The sequence below is a fragment of the Malaclemys terrapin genome, chromosome 7, assembly GCF_027887155.1.
Source record: "Malaclemys terrapin pileata isolate rMalTer1 chromosome 7, rMalTer1.hap1, whole genome shotgun sequence".
Classification (NCBI taxonomy): domain Eukaryota; kingdom Metazoa; phylum Chordata; order Testudines; family Emydidae; genus Malaclemys; species Malaclemys terrapin.
In genome coordinates, this window is record NC_071511.1 from 4,508,607 (window position 1) to 4,532,092 (window position 23,486).

A 23,486-nucleotide genomic window follows, 5' to 3' on the forward strand; every position below is an offset into this window, starting at 1 on the left:
TATTTTCTTTAAAGGAGACGGTAACTGAAGTAGATGGAGAGGGAGAAATATACTAAAAAACCCATTGAGTTCACACTGCTTGATATGTTGAAATCAAACTGATCTCAAAGGAAACCCATTAAAATACTGTAACAGGAGTCATTACAAGACCTGCCACAGAACCTTAAATTTCCATGGCACATTGTAAGTTTGTTAATAACGAGTGTCATTAGTTTTCATTACTGTGATTTACCTCAGATCACAAAGTATCGGTTCTCTCTAAGATGTGATTGTCAGCCACTGTAAATTGAAGTTAGTTAACACTCCTGTGTAATTTCCAGGGTGAAAATGAGGACCGTTTGGAAAGCAGTGGGAAAGGAGTTTTTTAATACAAAGCAAACAATTATCAAGCAAAGGGCCAATGCTTGGCCCTTGGGATGCCAGTAACATTTCTTAACACCTACCGAAACAATGACAAGGTATTAATTTGAAAACCAATGAGGACAACACAAATGCGGCAGTAGTCAAGTGTTATACTTTGAAGCAATGTTCAGCACACTGATTGTGCCAGTTTCATGGTGGCACTATAAGTGTTGCAGTTTTTTGATACAAAACAAGTTTCTGAAATTAGACGTCAGTGATGCGTCTTATCTGCTCACTAACAGGAGATCGTCTCTTTTCCCTAGAGAAGGAACCCATCATCGAATGTGGTTTTCTCTGCACTTCCCCGAGAGATACAGTGGCTCACTACTACCGTGGACGCTGCTTTCGCTTACACTGGTGAAAAGGAAGTCTAGCTCCATCTAAGGCAGGGGTAGGCAACCGATGGCATGCGAGCTCATTTTCAGTGGCACTCACACTGCCCGGGTCCTGGCCACCGGTCCGGGGGGCTCTGCGTTTTAATTTCATTTTAAATGAAGCTTCTTAAACATTTTAAAAACCTTATTTACTTTACATACAACAATAGTTTAGTTATGTATTATAGACTTATAGAAAGAGACTTTCTAAAAATGTTAAAATGTGTGACTGGCGCGCGAAACCTTAAATTAGAGTGAATAAATGAAGACTCGGCACACCACTTCTGAAAGGTTGCCGACCCCTGATCTAAGTTAATGGCGTTTCACCGATATTAAACCTGTGTGTGAGTAGAATCTGGCCCATATTAACTAAATGATGGAGTCCAGGCTTCAGGAAACATTGTGATACAAGTGGAAGCTTATATTCACAGAGAACTCTTCTCAAAAAGTTAGATATTGTTCTTTGACATTTCCATGCAGATATATTGTGTCATCTCGTTTCACACAAAAAAAGTTAGTATACATCAGCCAAACATCTATGGATAAAGGGTTATTTTAAATCTATTTCCTTATGCCTCCTGAACAGCTCAGTCCTCTCCAAGTGATGCTGGTTTTGCTATACAATCACATAAAATGCACATTAATGACAGTGTTGTAAGAGGTGTTGTAGCTCTGATATTTCTTTTCCATTCTCTACCTTGACAACACAACTGGACTGTTTGAACTCTTCAAGGAGCGTTTTGCCTCTTAATTTTCTGATCTGGAAAGAGAAAGGCTCTTCACAGCTACCTTAATTACACGTTGAACTATGGACTCCAGCACTGTCTTGCTGTGGCCAAATCTTAATCGGACAAGCGGATAAAGGAATTCAAAATTAAAGCCTTGGAGACAGGGTGTCCTGGGGGATCGGTAACAAGAACTGTTGTATGTCACAAAGTTGTAATATTTAGTGACTGATCATAAAATTGAAACAAAACAGAGTCCAGGTAACACCCCCAAATATGTGGTCACACACGTGCACGAGTATGTTGGTGGACGTGTGTGTGTGTGTGTGTGTAACAGCTGGTGGTGGGGTTTAAAGGTTTTATTAGAATGAGGTTGGGGTGAACTGCTCACATGGGGTAAGCCATGAGCATTGTGCAAGGCATCCCAAAGGAATCCCAAGAAACCCTTGATACTACATGACACCATCATTTATTTTACAGGAAAATCTATTTTGGAAATGTTTGAGAGTTACATATGATTTTACTGGGACTCTTTCTTGTAACCCTCCACCTCGGAATGCTGTATTCACTGTACTTTTCTGTATCTGAAGTCCTAGCAGCTGAAAGTGTCAAATGTGCCTCAGTGACTTAGAAGCCTAGACATTTTTAAGGTCAGACATCTCAAGCTCTTTCCGTGCATGTGACTGCTGAGTCCCACTGGGAGGTTAAAAGCTCCTTCCCAGTGTTATAAATGGCCCACTTCTACCCCTCAAGGGCCATGACATACCAAACTTTAAAGCCAGGACATTTTTATGCAGAGAAAAGCTCTGACTTGCCTGGGACTAAATCTTGCCCATACTGGACCCAAGGAAGGTGTACTTGGGGAGGGAAATTCCACATTTGGGGTAAGGAAATGGAAACACTTCTCTGGGGTTATCTACACTTGGAGTTGAGGATGCGTTACTCACCCTAGTTCTGACTGAGCTAGTGCCCTCAAACTGGAAGGCAGCTGCAGCAGTGAGAAAGGCAGGAGGTGCTAGTTCCCCCAAGAGTGTGCCCACCAGAGACATGAGGTGCGTACTTGGGGTGGCGAGCATGGCTACATTCAGTTTTTAGTGCGCCAGCTCGATCCACGCCCATGCAAGTATGTCACCTCCATAGTAAGTGGTGTGTGTCACACACACGCTGAAGTAACCCTGTCTAGCTAACCTGGCGCGTTTTCAAGGCCGCATGTACATTTCATTGATTTCCGTGGAGTTAACTCAATTTACACTGGTGTGGCTGAGTGCAGAATTTGGATTGATGTATTTAAGTCTACAGTGGAGTTGCATCATAGGTGCATTTAACTTACGCAATTTTAACTATACGCGCTCGGCAAAACAACAACAAAAAAGAGAGAAAAATAACAATTTAAATACTGTACCTGTAGTGCGGGCGATTTCGCCCGCCATTCCACTCAATGAGCGTTTGACTATATGAGATTTTTGCCTTATGTGCTGACTTTCAGAACCTAACCCGCGTGTAAGATGTGACTCCCCTGTACTTGTTTTTATTTGTAAATACTCAGCACAAAGTCTGTCTGTAAATGTAACCTCGCTTATCAGCAGTAATCCCTAACTCCAACTAGCATTCATATACTGCACTTAAACTCAATTTAAATGTACATTTCTGGCAATTTAAGAGCTTTATCTAAGAACTTGAAGGGCTCTCTTCCTTATGTGTTAAGCTCTAATTAGAGGAGCCAATGTACAATTTTTCTTTAACAACCGCAAACGTGAGCAAATTTGGTTATTTTTTATTTTCATCAACACTGTTTCCCATATACACACACTGCTAACTTACCACCATTTCCCTAAAGTTAAAACGAAAAGCATTTTCTGAAAGAGTAAAATATGCCAGCAATTAGAAGAATAAAAATAAAACAGGCTAGCAAGTGTGTTAGATATATTTTGACTCAGCTCTAACACGTTCTAGACTTTTCTCTCTGAAATTACACTCTATTTTATAGAGGCAAGTTTCAATGAAAAAAATTACAGAACACAAAAAAATTACAGAATGTACTGCTACTAATTTTTTGCAGTGACCCAAGTCCCTTGTGTAAATACGGTACCTATTTGATACTATGTGAAGTCCATTAGTTACGTATCCCTGCCTACTTGCCGGTCTCCATAGGATAAATGTTTAATATTGACACCAGCTACCGCAGGTCCTCCTTTCAGCTCAAGTGTTAGAATCCTACGCTTATCACACTGAAAGTCCTAGGTTCAGTAGCAGCTGACAACCCACACTGAGGGGTTGTTACATGTGCAGTAAAACCAAAACACAATGCAGATTATTAAGACAGAAGGCAATGTTTAAATTGTGCTTACAGGTACATCGACGTATTTGGAAGCCGCCTTCACCTGTAAAGGAAAAAAACTAGACTTTAGACTCATGCTGATGTTTAATACACACAATAATATCTAAAGATAACATTAGTACAACTTGATGCTGATTGAAAAAATGATGCTAAAGTGATACATTTCCTGTTTCAATCTATACGTAATGGTGGTTTAAAAAACCCCCAAAAACCCAAGAGAGGTGGCTTTACTGTCGCTAAGGCACAAATTGCAGCAGATGATGGTGTGGGAGTTCTCCTTCTCCTTTTTCTCCATGAGCAGGGGGAGGGACAGGGATTCTGGAAAAGGCCAACAGAAATATATTCGCTTTATTATTTCTCTGGGGGCTTAATGCTGCCAACAAGCAGGGCCTTGTTCTCAACTCTCATGACACATGAGTCAGATTTTAATATGTGTGGCTAAGGCAGGTATTCTCAGCTGCACAACTCCTAGATCACTGAGGAGGTTGTACCCAGACAAGCAAGCGGAGTGGGGGTGTGGAGCTGGGGTGCACACAGGAGTCCTGGAGGTTGGCTGGCTAATGACTGGAAATAGGACAGGGGAATGTATTTTTGTGAACAGTTTTTTGGGGGGAATGGATGGCTCAAGGGATTGGCAGTGGAATCAATGCAAACTTAGTAGCCAAAAGTTATTACCACAGCATGACAACTTGGTGGCTTCATTCCAGTTCAAAGTAAACAACTGTCCACAGCCTAAGGAAATCCAAGACCACTGGAGCCTTTGCTGGCAGATCCAGGCCAGTCAGCCAAGGCACACAAATACTCCCCCTCCAATACAGCACCGAGGCGTGTGGATGAGGAGGCCCATGCAGGCCTGCACTGCGACTGCCCTTGGCACACAGACTGAGGAGTTCAGGGCTGTCAAGCTGGGATTAAGCTCACTCAAAAGTTTAAGTTACATTTAAATTAGGGCTGTCGATTAATCGCAGTTAACTGACGCGATTAACTCTAAAAAATTAACTACGATTAAAAAAATTAATTGTGATTAATTTAATTGTTAAACAATAGAATACCAATTGAAATGTATTACATCTTTTCAGATGTTTTTCTACATTTTCAAATATATCGATTTCTATTACAGCACAGAATACGAAGTGTACAGTGCTCACTTTATATTATTATTTTTATTATAAATATTTGCACTGTAAAACTAATAAACAAAAGAAATAGTAGTTTTCAATTCACCTCATACAAGTACTGTAGTGCAATCTCTTTATCATTTAAGTGCAACTTACAAATGTAGATTTTTTTGTTTGTTACATAACTGCACTCAAAACCAAAACAATGTAAAACTTTAGAGCCTATAGTCCACTCAGTCCTCCTTCTTGTTCAGCCAATCGCTCAGACAAACAAGTTTCTTTACATTTACAGGAGACGCTACTGCCTGCTTCTTATTTACAATGTCACCTGAAAGTGAGAACAGGCGTTCACATGGCATTTTTGTAGCCGGCATTGCAAGGTATTTATATGCCAGATATGCATACGCCCCTTCATGCTTCGGTCACCATTCCAGAGGACATGCTTCCATGCTGATGATGCTCGTTAAAAAAAATAATGCATTCATTAAATTTGTGACTGAACTCCTGGGGGGAGAACTGTATGTCTTCAGCTCTGTTTTACCCACATTCTGTATATATTTCATGTTATAGCAGTCTCGGATGATGACCCAGCACATGTTTGTTTTAAGAACACTTTCACAGCAGATTTGACAAAACGCAAAGAATATACTAACGTGAGATTTCTAAAAACAGCTACAGCACTCGACCCAAGGTTTAAGAATCAGAAGTGCCTTCCAAAATCTGAGAGGGATGAGGTGTGGAGCAAGCTTTCAGAAGTCTTAAAAGAGCAACACTCAGATGCGGAAACTACAGAACCCGAACCACGAAAAAAGAAAATCAACCTTCTGCTGGTGGCATCTGACTCAGATGATGGAAAAGAACATGCGTCAGTCCACACTGCTTTGGATTGTTATCGAGCAGAACTCGTCATCAGCATGGACGCATGTCCTATGGAATGGTGGTTGAAGATGAAGGGACATATGAATCTTTAGCGCATCTGGCACGTAAATATCTTGTGACACCGGCTACAATAGTGCCATGTGAATACCTGTTCTCAGGGCCGGCGCTTCCACTAGGTGACCCTAGGCGGTCGCCTAGGGCGGCAGGATTTGGGGGAGGGGGGGAAGGGCGGCATTTTGCTGTCCTCGGCAGCAATTCGGCGGCGGGGGTTCTTCTGCTACGTGTCTTCGGGGCACTTCGGCGGCGGATCCTTCACTCGCTCCGGGACCCGCCGCCAAATGGCTCCGAAGACGTGGAGTGGAAGGACCCCCACCGCCAAATGCTCAAAGGAGGAGCGCTGCCACCTAGGGCGGCAAAAACCCTCGCGCCGCTCCTGCCTGTTCTCACTTTCAGGCGACATTGTAAACAAGAAGGAGGCAGCATTATCTCCTGAAAATTGTAACCAAGTTTGTTTGTCTGAGCGATTGGCTGAACAAGAAGTAGGACTGAGTGGACTTGTAGACTCTAAAATTGTACATTGTTTTCTTTTTCAATGCAGTTATTTTTTGTACATAATTCTACATTTGTTAATTCAACTCTCATGATAAAGAGATTGCACTACAGTACTGGTATTCCATTATTAACAATACGAGTAATAACAATTCGCTTTTTTAATCGCTTGACAGCTCTAATTTAAATTAAAATTTAATTAAAAAAATATTGTCAGGAACTGACCAACCCACCACAAATAGCTTCCATGTATGCAGCTTCCATTTCAACAGCTTCTGCCTCAGAGATTTTGCAACCAATTCCAGGAAAGAAGAACTGTCGGAGTATGAAAAATGCTGCAGCAAAAGCCACATATAAGGGCACAATAACCTATCTTTCTATCTGAACTCACGCAACCCTTAGCCCCTCTCTGCAGGTTGGAGGGTGGGGATGTTTACCCTTTACTTGGTTTTTTTAACCAGCTTACATGACAAATGGCTTTTCCATTTGTAGGGCACAATGCAAGCGTAAGGTCCCAAGCTACTGAAGGGGGCCCCCATGTTTTTCCACTCTGCTTTTGCTGCTGGTGTCTGAATGCGGAGATCTTTTTTCTCCCTCCCAACTGGCCCTGACACTGAAGAGGATTCCAGGTCAAGTCCATGGGTTGCAGAGCTTGTGTAGTCTGGGGACAGCCCTAAAAAAGGCTATGACCAAGGGGCAGTCCTGCCTTTCAGGATGCCAACAGTCCACTGGATAATTTCTTATGTTCTCCTCTTCAAAGCTCACATTTAAAGATCATGTTGATAATCTGGAGGCTGTGGTATGTTTCCAGATATCTGACAATTACAAGACCCGAAACACTTGCTACTTCTCTGCTGCCCTTCATAAAACAGAATGCATAAGCCTGTACGTCAGCCATAGCTGGCAAAGGATACAGGAGTTCCATGAGTTTCAAGTTCAACTTTTCAGACTGAGCAATTCCCAGCTGGATAAAGAGAGACCCTCTTACAACGGTACCATAATGCAGCCCATCTGGAAGGCTCACAGCTGAGATCTTCCATGAAGCTTATGCTTTTAATTAGGATAAGCACGGGCTCACCATCCTTGTTTGGGTGTAAAAGCTCACCTGCTTTTTAAATATTTCTAAAGCTACCATTAAAACAGCCTAAATATAACACGCACACAGTTGCATCTTGGGATGAATAAATTATGTGTCCTGAATGAGGGGCTGACTGTATGTGTGAGACAGAATGTGTGAGTGGGTGGATGTATTTGTATGGAGTGTATGAGGTGCGTGTGTGTGAATAATTAAGCAAAACGAGGCGATACAAAAGACCAGAGCGGTGGTGACTGCTGAGAGTAACATTTCAAGCATTTCCAGCACTAAGACCCCCAAACTGGGGTGAAAGAACAGGGGCAAGCCCTGGATATTTTCAAAACCCTACCAGTGGGCCTGGAACTAGATGGGCACAAGATTATAAGGACACAAAAAGCCAGCCCACTGGATCTCAAAATGGGCACGAGAGTCACCCGCAGTCCTCTTAAAGGTTTAAAATGACACGTGAAACAGCTCTAGCTGTAGCAATGAGTTCGATGCAGGAATTACCGAGTGAGATTCATCCAGGAGGCGCCGAATGGATGTGCATAATGATCCCTTCTGGCTTTAAGGACTAAAACTCATAAAAAGAAATGCCAGAAATGACAAGACACGGAACTTCAGCAAAAAGAAACGTTTCCGTCTCTCTGTGGTATCGACACGGCCTACCGCACTTCACAATCGTCAGTGTATTCATCCTCACAACCCCCTGCGGAGGGAGGACGGTGCTACTGTCCCCACTGGTCAACCAATGAGCTGGTTCCTGCCCTGTGGGCGGCAATGGAAGCTTTGCCATTGACTTGGATAGATGAAGGATCTGACTGGAGCCTGAGCTACCACGTAGCTATTTTTAGCACAGCCGCGCTAGCCCGACTTTGTCAACCTGGGCTCGATGGCTCAGGGCTGCGGGCTGTGTAGACGTTCCCACAGGGAGTCTCCTGTAGACCAGGGACTGGAACCTGGTTCTCTTAAATCCTGGATTAGCACCTAATCATGGGACAATCCTTCCTCCCCAAGGAAAGATGCAATGAGAAAAATGCAGTCTTCCTTCCACAATCTCCTCTCCACCCACAAAAAGCTAAGCTGCTTTAAAAAAAAAACAACCCAACCAAGTGAATTATGACTTGTTTTTCTCTAAAGTAAGATTTGGCTACATTTAGTGACGTTTCCAAACAACCAGATGTTGTGTGAGTTTTGCTAGGCTGCAGTTTTTCACAAAGTATGTGACTTTTCCATGAAATGTCTCAGTTTACCATAAAAATTTGTGAAGAACACGGATGAAATCTTTTCCATCTCTCCCTGGGGTAATATACGCTCTTTAGTTTTCATTAACATCATTGTAATTCTTTGCTGCTCAATGAAAGAGGCCATCCAGATTAAACAGCTGCCATTGCTTGTGACTCAGTGGAACGTCACAGACAGACACCCATCAAATGACTGGACTACCGATACAGAGAAACATTTGACTTAAAAAAAAAAAAAAGTCTGGCCAAATGCAGAAGGGTATTTTCGTTCTGAAGCTCTTTATAATGAGGTGGCTAGTGAGGACTTTACAGCAGATATATTAAGTTAATATTGAATTTCCAGGCAAGAACTGAAAATAAGGATTTCCTACTAGGTGATAAAACCGTCTGTCAGAAGACCCCCGAGTACATGTCATTTCTGAGACGGGAACACATATGATGGAAGGAGTCGGTAGGAGCGGGAGGAAGATTACTGCTTTCTAGAATTAAAACGTTTGGACCATAGCACTGTTTTATTTATTCACACAGGGCAAAAACATGGGAGGCAGCACTACTCCACTGTAATGAGCGATAGCTTCTCTTTATGTCACTGCAAATACAAAACACAGAAAATGATGCTACAATGGCAGGAAATTGTGCAGCTCAGCAGAACCTCCTGAGTGCAGCATATAGGGGCTGGGTCACCTGTCGAGTGCTACTGACTATTCTCTAGTTCCATTCGCATCCCTGGGGTACGAGGTGCTTTCCCAACAGAAAACAGGCACCTTCCCTGCCCGAGAAGATACAGCTCAATCCTGCAGCGTGAGGAGTGCCCCAGTGAGGCCAGTGGGAGTGGAAGGAGTTCAGGGCAGGACTGGCCCCACCCGCTGGGGGGTATGGGAAACAGCTTCATTCGAATACTTCTAAACTCTCTAAAACCCCGATTCAGGGAGGTCTCTCTACCAGAGCAGGATTTCAGTGACTGTGTTAAGCAAGTGCTTTAGCGCTGTCCTCAGTCACAGCCTAACACAATAAAGGTGGCCCGGGGCTATGTCCTGCCCACTCCTCCCTGCTGTCAGATGCACATTGTTGCTGCAGTGCACTGGGGCTCTTTGCTAAGAGCAGCCAACTCTTCTGCCCTCCTTACTGATCATAGAAGCATAGGATTGGAAGGGACCTCGAGAGGTCATCTAGTCCAGTCCCCTGCACTCATGGCAGGACTAAGTATTATCTAGAGCTTCCCTGACAGGTGTTTGTCCAACCTGCTCTTAAAAATCTCAAATGACGGAGATTCCACAACCTCCCTGGGCAATTTATTCCAGGGCTTAACCACTCTGACAGTTAGGAAGTTTTTCCTAATGTCCAACCTAAACCACCCTTGATGCAATTTAAGCCCATTGCTTCTTGTCCTATCCTCAGAGGTTAAGAAGAACAATTCTTCTCCCTCCTCTTTGTAAAAACCTGTTATGTACTTGAAAACTGTTATGTCCTCTCTCAGTCTTCTCTTTCCCAGACTAAACAAACCCATTTTTTAAAATCTTTCCTCATAGGTCATGTTTTCTAGACCTTTAATCATTTTTGTTGCTCTTCTCTGGACTTTCTCCAATTTGTCCACATCTTTCCTGAAATGCGGTGCCCAGAACTGGACACAATACTCCAGATGTGGCCTAATCAGCGCAGAGTAGAGGGGGAGAATTACTTCTCATGTCTTGCTTACAACACTCCTGCTAATAGAGCCCATAATGATGTTTGCTTTTTTTGCAATAGTGTTACACTGTTGACTCATATTTAGCTTGTGATCCACTATGACCCCCACATCCCTTTCCACAGTACTCTTACCTAGGCAGTCATTTCCTGTTTTGTATGTGTGCAACTGACTGTTCCTTCCTAAGTGGAGTACTTTGCATTTGTCCCTATTGAATTTCATTCTATTTACTTCAGACCATTTTTCCAGTTTTCCCAGATAATTGTGAATTATAATCCTACTCTCCAAAGCACTTGCAACCCCTCCCAACTTGGTATCATCCGCAAACCTTATAAGTGTACTCTCTATGCCATTATCTAAATCATTGATGAAGATAGTGAACAGAACTGGACCCAGACCTGATCCCTGATGTGCAGTCTTTGGGGGTTTCCTTTTGTTTACTGCCTTCCACTCCTTGGCCACTGCTGCCGGGGAACCACGCTCGATTTGGGGGGACAGATCATTCTCTACAACTGAGCAGTGTCCAGGGAGGCTTCACTGAAGCTGCCCCCGCTTCTCAGCTTCCTCCTGATAGAACTCTCCTCCCCTCTGGCCTCCCTCCTAAGACCTGTGCTTGGCCGTGCTTACATCTGACTGGTGTTCGGGAGATCTCCCCTGCAGATGCCCTTCCATGCCCACACCATCGGCATTGCCAGTGCATCCCAGCACCCACTTCCCCACCAGCTGATCAACTTAAGCCATCCTCCACTTGCAGGGTCACTGTTTCTCAACAGGCTCTCCCTGCTTTGTCCCTCCTGTTACTGCCGCTCAATTTGCTCCCTGTTCTCCCCCAGCCTCAAAGTTATTAGTAATTTCATCCGGCCAGGGCTTGTGTTATTCTTAGTGGGGTGCGAAGGAGCCCTGCACCTCTGGCCGGTTTGCACTGCCCCCCTCACCACGCTTTAATCAACCGTACACCTTTAGAATGATGCTGCTAGGGAACTATCTGTCTGCCTTAATTCTTTGCTGGTGCTCTTCCCCAGAGACGCAAGACTCCTATTTCCATCCAATACACAGTTTCGAGGCTTGCCTGGGAGAAGGTCAGGGGCATTTACTGGGTTATGAGATCATTTGCCCATGCAGCTGAGGGCTCGGTGCTGAAGCATGAAAGCATAGCCAATGGCTGCCCCAGACTCTTTCGTCCCGACAGCGCGCATCTCTTGGGTGTCACAGCAGATGTGTTCACTGTGGAATCTCCATGTGGGCTGAGAGCTGATTGCTCCGATACAGATAGGGTACGTCAGCTAGCCTGAAGCCTTGTGACATCCGTGGCAGTGGGCACAGGTTCAAGGGACAACCCTGGGTGGTGCTGGCTGGTTTATCCAAACCCAAAGGCATTGCGGTTTTTGCCACTTCTCTAAAAATTGCACCAAATCTCCTTCGGAGCACAGCGGGGGAAGCTTTGCGAGAAGACCTGAGATCTCACGTGAGAGTCAGTGGTTTCTTCATGCAGCAACCCGCACAGGGCGGCAAGCCTTGGTTTTGAGAGGGTAGTTTAAGCCAGGTTTGGTTTTCGAACATCGAACATGGGGAATGCTGGTGACAGCTTGGGGTGGCCGTTGCCTTCTCCCCTTCCACAGCTGCCAGGACAGGTTGCTTCCCAGTAGTTATCCTGCAAAGAGTTCCACGGCTTAGTCAAGCCACAGCCACTTGGTCAAAATCCAAGTATCTGTCCGCCTCCCATTGCTCTTCGCAATTCAGACATGGAGATAGGGATTCCATTCACACAGCAGTAGAAGGGAGCAGCACAAGTCAAACCATTCGGTGTAAACAGTATGATGTGGTGTGAGAGATGCAGCATCCACCAAGGAACAGCTTGGATTTGCAGAGAAGGAAGAATTGCACATTACACTGTCTACCCAGGCTGATGCTGGCACTTCCGATGCCTGAAAAGCTGCCGCCTCCACAACCTCTGCTGTTGGCACAGAAGCGCACTTAGAATCTTCTGCAATACACTAAGATGAAGGAAGACAGCCAGCCTCAGCTCTCCCGCCCTCTCTGCAAGAGAGGAACTCCTGGTGAAAACGAACACTACCCATTATTTTGTTTTAACAACACCAGAGTGTTCAAGGGGATTCTAGGTCAGTGAGGGCGAAGCAACAGGACAAGGGAGCACAGGACAAAGAACCACCAAAACACAAAGAAAGGGGGGATTAGCCTCATGGAGTTCAACAAAAGAGAATGGAGAAGGCATGCATGCCTGAGTTTACAGGGACAGTCAGTTCGTGATGAATCAACTGCAAGATATTGCTGAAGATCTCTTCATGGCAAACACGACTCTACAGTCCCACCAAGGTCAGTGACACTGAGGGAGCTGTGCTGGTGACAACGAAATGAGTGGGAGCTGTACGTGGTCTTACTTCTTCTAAAATTCCCAGAAATTTGAGATGGGAGAGTACAAATCCTGGTCCAGAGAAATCTGGCCGAGACATGAAATTCATACTTAAATGATTTCGTAGAGGCCTGTGGAATGAGAGGTCACACCAGTACTATTAGGTCATGGGATGGATTCTACATGTGAGAATATCAATAATGCGTAACTGTAATAAGCGTGAAGTCTCCTGCCCACTCTCAGTTGAATTACTAGTGATTGCAAGATACAGAGGCTTTACGTGTATTTGTAATGGGGCCTGATGGAAAGAAGTTTCCAAAGCGCACTCACAAAATTATTCACACACATAGGTGCAAAGGAGGTATTTGTGCAGCCGTTTGGGAGTAGAAATAGAATCACATAAAATAGAAATGAAGGGCTGGAAGGGACCTCAACAGGTCATCTAGTCAAAAACATAAAACCTGTTTTGAAGCCCACATGAAAAGTTTTACTGTTGCAAAGAGATGTCCTTGCAAATTTTACAGGGTCCATTTTCAGAGGACCTTTGACAACTGGCCCTTGTGTGTCCTTCCTCTGCAATTATCAAAACAAATGCGTAATACAGCTTGGCACTTGTAAGACTTAGTTGTTAACAAGACAAGATTTGTAAACTGTATTCATACAAGAATACCATTCACATCCATTCTGTTGCCAGAAAAGCAGTCAATGTTACAGGCTGACGTTTAGTGGGAGGAGCAGTGTTTTAGCTCTGTGATGTTTCTTAGAAATGAAATGTGGTTTCAGAGGCTCGGTGCACTGTGCTGAGAATTTATACCCTCATGCCATTATCTTCCTATCCTCTCTTCTTTCAGAAGCAATATGGGACTGTTCAAGTTTCATACGATATTGCTTCTTGAAATGTGCAGCTCCACAGCTGCTAATGATGGTAGGGTTTGAAACACATATGTGATAACCCTTCTTTTGACTTAGAAAGTTAGACAAATAGTGCAATCCCCTCCTCCCCGCAAATGCTGCTCAGAAGAGTAGCTCCAACACCTAACGTGTAGAAGGGTGGAATGTTGTTGCTGAGGCATTCTGTCAAGGCTCCTAAGCTGTTACAGCTGCTCAGTGCTTCTGTCCTTGGAGCTCCGGTGTTATTAGCACTAGCAGAGACCGCAGCCTGCTAGCTCAGCAGACCTCAATGTTAATCAGAGAAAGACCACAGGCACAGTTCGGTGACAAAGGCACTGGGCCCTCAATGCACAGTCCTAATGACTCACACAACTTGCACAAGTACATTAACACATGAGTGCCCTGTGGCAAGGAGCGGCTCAGTCATCAGTGGGAGTTTCTGCTGTCCCCTCGGCCACACAAAGGATTAAGGCGAGGTACCCCGACATTTATAGACTGAGACAAACAAGTTACGTGCCACTCTATGCTTTTCATGTCATCTGTTTGTTACCTCCCCTTATACCTTGTTCCTGATATTTTGGACAAAACATTGCAATCATTATTCTGTCAAACTATCTTACCTTGTACTAGATTGGGGTGTATTTGTACTAGCCTTCTGTAATGTATTTACATAACTATCTAGTGCCTAGTACTTCTTAGGAGTGCCTATGTTTTAGCAACACTAGCAGCAACTTTGCCAAGTTCACGTTCCGGACAGTCAATTTGTAAGCATCTGCTTTAATACATGACCTGACTTTGGTTCACAGCCTCTAGTTCAGGCCTCAGGCCTTGCACCAGGTCCAGTGCTCCAGGCTCTTTCTTTCTACTCCAATATGGTGTTTGAATATCTTTTAACTTTATTACAGCAAGGTAATCCAGTGTTATCAGCTATTTACGTTAAGCTTTGGGTGTACGTAGCAAGCTGTTTGCTTATTTTTTGAGCTCTTACAGTGTTAAAACAGCATTAAAAAAAAGGGTTATTCCCCAAATAATCTATTAGAAGACCTGAATGAGTTTATAGTAAAAAATAGGAAACCAACCAAAAAACCAAAAGAAACAGATTTTCTCTACTCACAGTAAATGACAAAAAAGAAGAAAACAATGTCCCTTCATCATATCTGGACAGTTTGGCCAGGACTCCTTCCAGAATGGTGACAAACTATTGAAAAGGAAAATATTTCAGTCACTTTTAAACATAGAGGGAGAGATTCTGATCTGATTTATAATAGGTTAAATCAGGATTCATGCCAACAAAAGCAAGGTTTACAATGATGTAAGTGAGAGCAGGACGAAGCTCAGATTGTCTATAACTGATAACCTGCGCTCTAAATTCAGGACTATGTCTTGCATAGCATTTATGCAGGGAATGAATGTCAAAAACTTTTTTGGCACTACGCAGCTTACCTCTAATGATATAAATCACCTAGATGATATTGGTTACCTTGTCTCCTTTCTAGGTAATGTTAGAGAGCTTGTGCTCCCTCTAGTGGGAGCCAATGAACACCCACTCCTAAGAGGGGAGGTCAGATGGCTCATGGACCCAGTGAGAGGGATCAAGGAGGTGCCATGTGGTCTGTCTTGCAGGAGACTCAGACTGGCATATGTTGGGAGACTATGTTTAAAGATCTTCACACTGAGTAACAGTGATGGCTGACATCTGGGTTGCAATATTGTTCTCAGTTTGAAACTAGAGAACAAGCAGTTTGGACATGTACCCTACCTATCTATGTATTTGTCCTAGTACTTATCACCACGTTATTTCAGAGCTGAGAGATGAGCACATCTAAATGTAAACATCTGACATATCAGACCACTCGCATTAAAAATCAATTTCCATACAAGTGAACATGATATTTTGGAATGTGTTTCTTGGCACCATAATGCCATAGACTGCCCCAACCAAGATCAGAACTCTGCTAGATGCTCCATATGCACGTAGCGTCCCAAAGAGCTCATGACCTAAATAGACATTTTGGAATGTTTCTTGGTACTACAACGTCATGGATCAACTTGTTAAATGAGGCTCAACCTAGCCCCTACAAAACAGAATACAATTTTATGAGCACAACTTTTTGTGTGCGTTTGGTGTGTCAATGGGACAGATGTCTTCGTGGTCTATGCAGAGGGAAATCCTTCTCTCAGTATGTAATAGTGCCCCTTAGCGAGTACAGTTTGTGTGCGTGACGGTGGGTGTCTGTGAACACAAGATGGTGGACACAAATCCATAGATGCTTCCTTAAAACTGTATTTTTTTGGCCCCATTTGTCAATCCTGCTCAACGGCGTATTGTATCCCAGGCAACTCCCAATCATCAGAGAGTCATGATGAAAGGAATGAGTGATGCATGATCTTTCCCGCGAGAAACAACAAGCCAATTCAACTTCTTAATGTGTCACATTTTAATGGAAATGCACATATAAAAAAAAGTGATGTTAACAGTGAATCATTTCACCTGAAGCCGAAGGTTACCTTTGCCACTAAGAGTGTTATCATTTCTTTGACGGTTTCTTCAATTAGTTCATCTATTTTTGAATGGTACTGGTGCTAAGAAAAAAAAAAAGAGAAAAGGCAGAGGTAAATATTAGCATTGATCAAGTGATGGCACTGTGATTATTAGGCTCTTCCCTTGGTAAACAGAATTTGTAATAGTATCAGCTAAGAAACAAGCAGTTTATTACCCTCTGCTCCACTGATGTGGATAGTAATTACTTACATTTACACACGATTTTTAATTCAGGAGAATCTGATCGCACTTTTAAAGCACGAGCAAACCTCTGAAATATGCACGCAGCTCCACTTACACCAATAGGAGCCAGTGCTTAATTTGGTGCCGGGACTCAAGCAATTTTTTTACATTCATAACTGATGCAGCAAGCCCAGAGATGCCGGGCTCTGAACCGCCAGGCCCAGAGATGCCGGGGCTCTGAACTGCCCGGCCCAGAAGTGTCGGGGCTCTGAACCGCCAAGCCCAGAGGTGCTGGGGCTGTGAACTACCCGGCCTAGAGGTGCCGGGGCTCTGAACTGCCCGGCCCGGAGGTGCTGGGGCTGTGAACCGCCAGGCCCAGAGGTGCTGGGGCTGTGAACCGCCAGGCCCAGAGGTGCTGGGGCTGTGAACCGCCAGGCCCAGAGGCGCCGGGGCTCTGAACTGCCAGGCCTAGAGGTGCCGGGGCTGTGAATTGCCAGACCTAGAGGTGCCGGGGCTCTGAACTGCCAGGCCTAGAGGTGCCGGGGCTGTGAATTGCCAGACCTAGAGGTGCCGGGGCTCTGAACTGCCAGGCCTAGAGGTGCCGGGGCTGTGAATTGCCAGACCTAGAGGTGCCGGGGCTCTGAACTGCCAGGCCTAGAGCTGCTGGGGCTGTGAACTGCCAGGCCCAGAGGTGCCGGGGCTGTGAACTGCCAGACCTAGAGGTGCCGGGGCTCTGAACTGCCAGGCCCAGAGGTGCCGGGCTCTGAACTGCTGATCCTGGAGGTGCCGGGCTCTGAACTGCTGATCCTGGAGGTGCCGGTCTGTGAACTGCCAGGCCCAGAGGCGCCAGGCTCTGAACTGCTGATCCCGGAGGTGCCAGGCTCTGAACTGCCAGGCCCAGAGGTGCTGGGGGACTATGAACTGCCAGGCCCGGAGGTGCCGGGGCTCTGAACTGCCAGGCCCAGAGGCGCCAGGCTCTGAACTGCTGATCCCGGAGGTGCCGGGCTCTGAACTGCCAGGCCCAGAGGTGCTGGGGGGCTCTGAACTGCCAGGCCCGGAGGTGCCGGGCTCTGAACTGCCAGGCCCAGAGGTGCTGGGGGGCTCTGAACTGCCCGGCCCAGAGGTGCCGGGGCTCGGACCTGGCACAGATTAAGCACTGATAGGAGCTAAATGTATGTGTCCAAGGGGGGACTTTGGCCCTTATATCCTATGTGTACAAATATAATAGTTGCTGCTTCTAGGGCTTTCTACAGTGTTGTACCATGTTAACTAATTCACTTTATAAAGGAACAATTTAACTGCCTATTGAAACACAGCCACCACTGGAATAGAATGTGGCAATTTTCCCAGGGCACAGCCACGCCCCGTTGGAGCTTCGGAAAGGCAGCGATGGCCTTCTGCGGAAGGAACGGTAAGGGTGCCATTTTAAAGAATAGAGGCTGTAACTGGAATATCCAGAACCATTTGAGGAACGCCGCTGCACTTGCAGAAAGTGCTATAGAATCGGTTAGGCTCCGTTTCAGCAAAGCACTTTGGGTATGACCATACCCACTCTGGGACTGAGTTCCCAGCCTGGGTCCAGAGACGTGTGCTAGCGGGGTTTTGAGTTAGCACGCTAAGAATAGCTGTGTAGATGTTGCTTTGACATTGCAGCGCAGGCTGGAGCTTGGGCTCTGAAGCCAGGGGGTGCCTTAGAGTGTCTAAACAGCTATTTTTAGTGCACTAGTGCAAGCCCAGCTAGTGCAAATCAGCAGTGCAAATCATTCCCAGATGCAGTGGACACAGACCCTTTAGCATGTTTTCAGGTTCAGTGGCACAGAAGCAAGTGCTTCAAGTTAAGCACTTATTTAAATGCTTGTTGTATTGATGCCTTTATGATCATAACATAATCAAGATCTGTGTTTCGTCTCATGCACCTCCACCAGCACAGTACCATTCTGCTAGTGCCATTCTGGATTCAGCATTGGTGCACTGGAAAGAGCGCCACCTATTGATGGACGAGCACCAGTCCTTGCAGCACCTAGGTTTTTCCACAGCACCTCCCGTCCAATACCAACCAGACCAAACCTCACTTAGCTTTTGAGCTCTGATATAACCACAGTTCAACATGGTCTGGCTATAATAGGTATAAAACATTTTTGGCTAATGCAGAAAAACTTCAGTTAGAGGATTTAATTATCAAAAACCTACATATTCTTATTTTCAATGAATTGAAAAATATATATTTTCCAACATAAAACGTTTGATTTTAAATAAGAAATTTAAAGTCGTGATCTTAGTCCCTATATGCATTGACACTTGTTTGCATTAATATTGTTTTAAAATGTTAACATCAAATTACATTGCAAGAGACCAATCTGCTATAAACACTAATCATGCTTTGGGGAAACAAAGACTATGAGGGCAATTCAAAGTGTTGGACACTGGTCCCATAACATTTACTAGGTAGTTTCTATCATTTTGAACTGCTCTATATTTTCTTTTGCAATAAAACAATAACATATGATTACAGGAACTTGGAAAAAAGAAAAACAATGTAGGACACACTTACCCACTCTTTAGCAAACTTTCAGATGATTGGGGACAGAAATTAAGAGGAAGGTGCAGAAGACAGGAAAAAGAACACATGAAGATAAATAATAAATAACACAAAATTTTCAAAAAAAGGGGGACCTAATTCAATGGGGCCATGAAAAAAGCAGCAGCTTGCATAGAAACAATAAGCAATGGGAAATAAAACGTGAATAAAAACTCCTTTAACTGAAATACCAGAGAATACCTGTAATATTTATAGGAGATAAAAGCAGGAGGTAAAAGGGGAGGGGAAATGATCTCACATAGAACATACACTGTACGTCTCCGATGAGAAAGTACAAGGACTTGTTTACATTGTACTTGGAAGCCAGACAGCAACAATAAGTACAATTTTACAGCTGAGTTTCAAGGTAGGTGGACTGGAGTCGAGATGATCAGTCTTGGCACTGGACTAGGACAGGTGTGTCAAGTGGTGCAGCCTCCGACCTCCAAAATCTAGCCCCTCTCACAAGCCAGATTAAGAAGTAATGGAGTGAGCATTTGGCTGAACCTTGTGGACAGACCAAGTAAAGATGAGAGCCCCAAATACCAGGGTGGGGCTTGCCCACTTCCATATGTGCAATTTAGTGACTGGGGCAATTTAGTGGCAAAAACTATTTTTGTATAAACAAACATTTGCTTCCTGAAGAATTTTTGTTTCAATGTCCTGCTTTGTGGGTCCAAAATCTATATCAATGCCTTATAGTAACCATAGTTACATGACAAATATTCTTATATATGTAGCTACATTTCATTTACTCATCAGAACCTATTTGGCAGTACTTTAAAATCTGGAGATCTCACACCAATCAGGAAAGGCAGCTGCAACTGCTGAGCTCAGGGGCGCACCCAGAGAAGCTGGGTTGAATCCAGAGGGTGCATCCCCCACCTCGGGCCAGGACCTGTATGAAGAGATGGTGAATAGGAATGGAATTCGGCATGTATCTGGAGAGGTAGAGTTTTCTCCATGTTCTCCTCCCGCTGACTGCATCGTCTATCAGTTGGGAAGTCCCGGAAACAGAGCTGAAGGCACCTGTGGAATGTGACAACTCCCACATGGGGAAGGCTCCACCCACATCTGGGAGAGAGATTGGCCAGGTGCCATGTGGAGTGGAGAAAGCAGCGAGAGGACGATGAAGCTGGGAAGAGCAGCTGAGGGTCTGATGGAACATGGCAGTGGTGTGAGTCGGGATGGTGCAGGCAGAATAGGAGGTGGCTGAAAGGGAGTCTGACTGGGTGTTGGTGCTCGAGGTTGGGGGAAGGGAAGGTGGTGAGAGGATGGTGAATTAAAGCCACAGTCAGCAGTAGTGTCTGCTTGCCCCTGCCTGCTACATCTATAGGCTGGCAAGGGGGCGTCTGACCTAGCCCCCACTGATCTGTCCCAAACATCTCCCAAGTTTGACAGCCGTTTGAGAAACAGAATGCAGTGTGCATCTGAGCAGGGGCGAGCGGCTGTCTGGCAGAAGTGCTTCCAGCAGTAAGCAATGGCAGTATGAGCCATAAACAGAATCTGAGAAGTTCTTCCCAGGCTTGCTGAAGGCGGGGGTGCCATCTCCCTTGTTTGTTATCTTCACAATTACTATTACTGCTCCGTTTCATTTTGGGGGGTGGAGACTTGTAAGTTTCTCCACCTCTTTCCTGCGGGAACATACACTCTCCTTTCTGCTGCAACTTCTCCATGCGGGATCTCTGTATCTGCAGTAGCCACTACCACGTTTGCAGATATTTACTCAGGGTGGCAGATGACAGGTGGGATGCAGGCAGTGCTGCCGGGGAGTGGCATGCCAGTGAATGGAAGACATGTTGCAGGTAGTGTCTTCAGCACACCCTAATGGAAGCAACTTGGAGGACATAACCCTTTTGAGTATTCACATGCTACCAAGTAAGTGCAGAACAATGAAGCTTGTATCAAATGCTATAGTCACTTACAGAGCTATGTAATTTGGGCCCCATTTTGGAAAGCATGTGCACTAATTTATGAGCGTGATGATGTGCACACCTAACTCAACTCCAGTGTGTGCACAGAGAGTGGGATTACATGGGAAAATGCAAAGCAGGACTGGTCATGTGGGTGCTGGAGCTCACCAATGGACAAGCCGGGTGTGCACAGAAGTGCACATGGGCTTTTGAAGACATGGCCCATTGTAAATGGTGATGGGCTGAGTTCAAATCAAAGTTCCATCCACTCAATTTTAGGTCTTGCATGTTAGCCCAAAAGACATGCTTCATTTGCCTCATTAGCATATTATTTTAGTGAAGGAGTTTTGTTTGCTGGAGGTGGGGGTGAAGTTTGTTGTTGTTCATTGTCATGGGATAAATCATGGGTTTTAACTAAAAGAATGGCTAGGTGTGTGTAAAAAAATACAGTGTGAAAAGTACTGGCAAATATATTTTCAGTTAAAAGCTTGTTTACAAAGCAAATAAGAAGTGCATGGAGAGCATTAACATGGAGCCCGAGAAGATGAAAGAGGGGCCCTATACAGCAAAACATCCATCGCAGCTGCTGTCAGGAAGGGTCATGGCCTCCCCGAGCTGCTGTCCAGTGGTGGAGACGGCTCCTCATTCTGAACATAGGAGGCCAAATTCAGAGCTGGCATAAGTAAGTGGAATTCCACTGGAGCCAAACCTTAACACCAGGTCGGTATTTGGCCCGTTAGGTTTTTAGGCCAAACTCACACTGTTTATCAATCCCCTGGCCACAGCAGCCCCAATCCTGGGCCCTACCAGCTCTGCACATCCCAGCTCAGCTCAGGAGAGGGGAATGCTTTAAGCCACCTTTGTCCTCCATTGCTTCTGGGGATGCCATACTCCTGGCTGGCCTCCTGCTGTAAGATTGCCAATGCCCCCAAGCGGGCATGATGGCAGCTGGGGGGCACAAAAAGGCTTTGGCCATGTGTCATCTTTCTCCTGGCCATGCTCCCTAAGCTGGCTGCAGGGAAGGGTGTGTAAGAAGCTCTAAGTGCCTCTGGGGTTCATCCCATGGCAGGCAAGGTTGGATTTAGGGCTCCTTAGTGCTGGTCATGCAGCATGCAGTGGCTGCGGTCCAGTCCAGGCCTGGGGCTTCTGAAATACAAAGCATTTCTGAGAAACCTGGCAAAAATGATTGGGAAATGTCACCTGCTTCATTTTTGCATGTACTATATTGGCATACCTCTACTGCCAAAGCTCCTGCCTTACTGGCTTTCGCTACTTGAGATTCAATCCTGAAACTGAAGATGGACATCCATTTGACCCTCCCCTTGTAATAATTATCCAATTAGGAAAAGGTTGTGTTCTGGATCTGGCACAAAAGGATTTCTAAGAAAATGCTTCTTTTGCAGAAGTCTGTTTCATACTCTACAGATCCTGATATTTCTTATGAGAATGCATCTGGTTTGAGGTTAAATAATTGATCTTTTTCATTCAATTTAACAAAAACTTTTGAGACCGTTAATCACAATTCGCTATTAGATAAATGAATAAAATCCACAATCCCTATACTAAAATTACTCCACTTGACTTCACGTGATGCATATTTTGCCTTGTCATGTAACAGATTGTGTGTATTCTGTATTTCTGTTAGGACCATCTGACCTTGGGTATTAAATAAAAACATACTAGACCAACTGAGAAACATTTAATACATAAATTTATATCCATTGATGTATTAAAAATTCAGGGGAAAAATAAATATTTAAGATGGTAAAGTATGTTTACCAAATGTTTTAACAGCTGCCTTTAGATATAAGGACATGGAAATGAGACGATGGGTATGTTTGCAATAGAGTAATACTTTTAAAAGGCATCAAACAATTCATACGTCTGTAAGATAGTTTTAAAAGAAAGGGCTTGTAGGTAAAAATGCTAAAAGTTAGGTCAAAACATAGCTCAAAAGAGTTGGTCTGTCCTAGTGTGTGGCTTTCACTGTGATAAAAATTGATGGTATGTTTCCAAGCAGTGTCCACTTTGACTAGAGCTGGGAAAGCTATGACATTTGAACAATTAATTTGACAATTTTACCCCTTTTTTTGTTCATGAACAACCTGCCAATTGATCACAATTTGTATGAACTTGTTTGCTAGTTGTTGTTGGGTGAACATTGAACCTAAAGATTATTCATGAGCTGTTCATGGACAGAAATTCACCTCTGTGCAGGAGTTCAGCACAAAACCTTTGAACCACTGAAAGCCCTATTTTTAAGGAGTTAAGAAAGACTTAAGTGATGCAGAAACCTTATATGGCCATATGCATTGGGGTGAACTTCACCCACAGTGAGTTATAACAGGGTGTGAGGAGGCCAAATTGATATCTGGTTTCTGATTTGGGGGTTACATGCTTTTAGTCTATTTGATGACAGTCTCTAAGTTTAGCTTAGAATTGGAATGGAATAGCTGGAGTAGCATTTCTGGATACAACAATTACAAACACACACACACTCTCTCTTTCTCATATTTTGATCTTTATCAACCTTTTCATCCTCCAACTATAAATGGTTCAACCCAGAGGTTCACCCAACTTCAAGAGGAGGGGAGGTAGCTCCCAAAATGGAGTGGTGTGA

At 44.5% G+C, this 23,486-nt stretch overlaps 1 protein-coding gene across 9 annotated transcripts in view; it reads right to left on the reverse strand.

Moving 5' to 3' along the window:
* The window catches only part of CADPS (calcium dependent secretion activator), a 357,481-nt gene that overhangs the window by 31,032 nt on the left and 302,963 nt on the right, over positions 1 to 23,486 (reverse strand). For all 9 annotated transcript variants that reach the window (XM_054035472.1, XM_054035467.1, XM_054035476.1 and 6 more), the window contains 3 exons: positions 16,159 to 16,233; positions 14,765 to 14,848; positions 3,850 to 3,882 (listed from right to left, as the gene is read on the reverse strand). In XM_054035472.1, the coding sequence (XP_053891447.1) occupies positions 3,850 to 3,882; positions 14,765 to 14,848; positions 16,159 to 16,233 (192 nt within the window). The remainder of the gene's footprint in view (positions 1 to 3,849; positions 3,883 to 14,764; positions 14,849 to 16,158; positions 16,234 to 23,486) is intronic.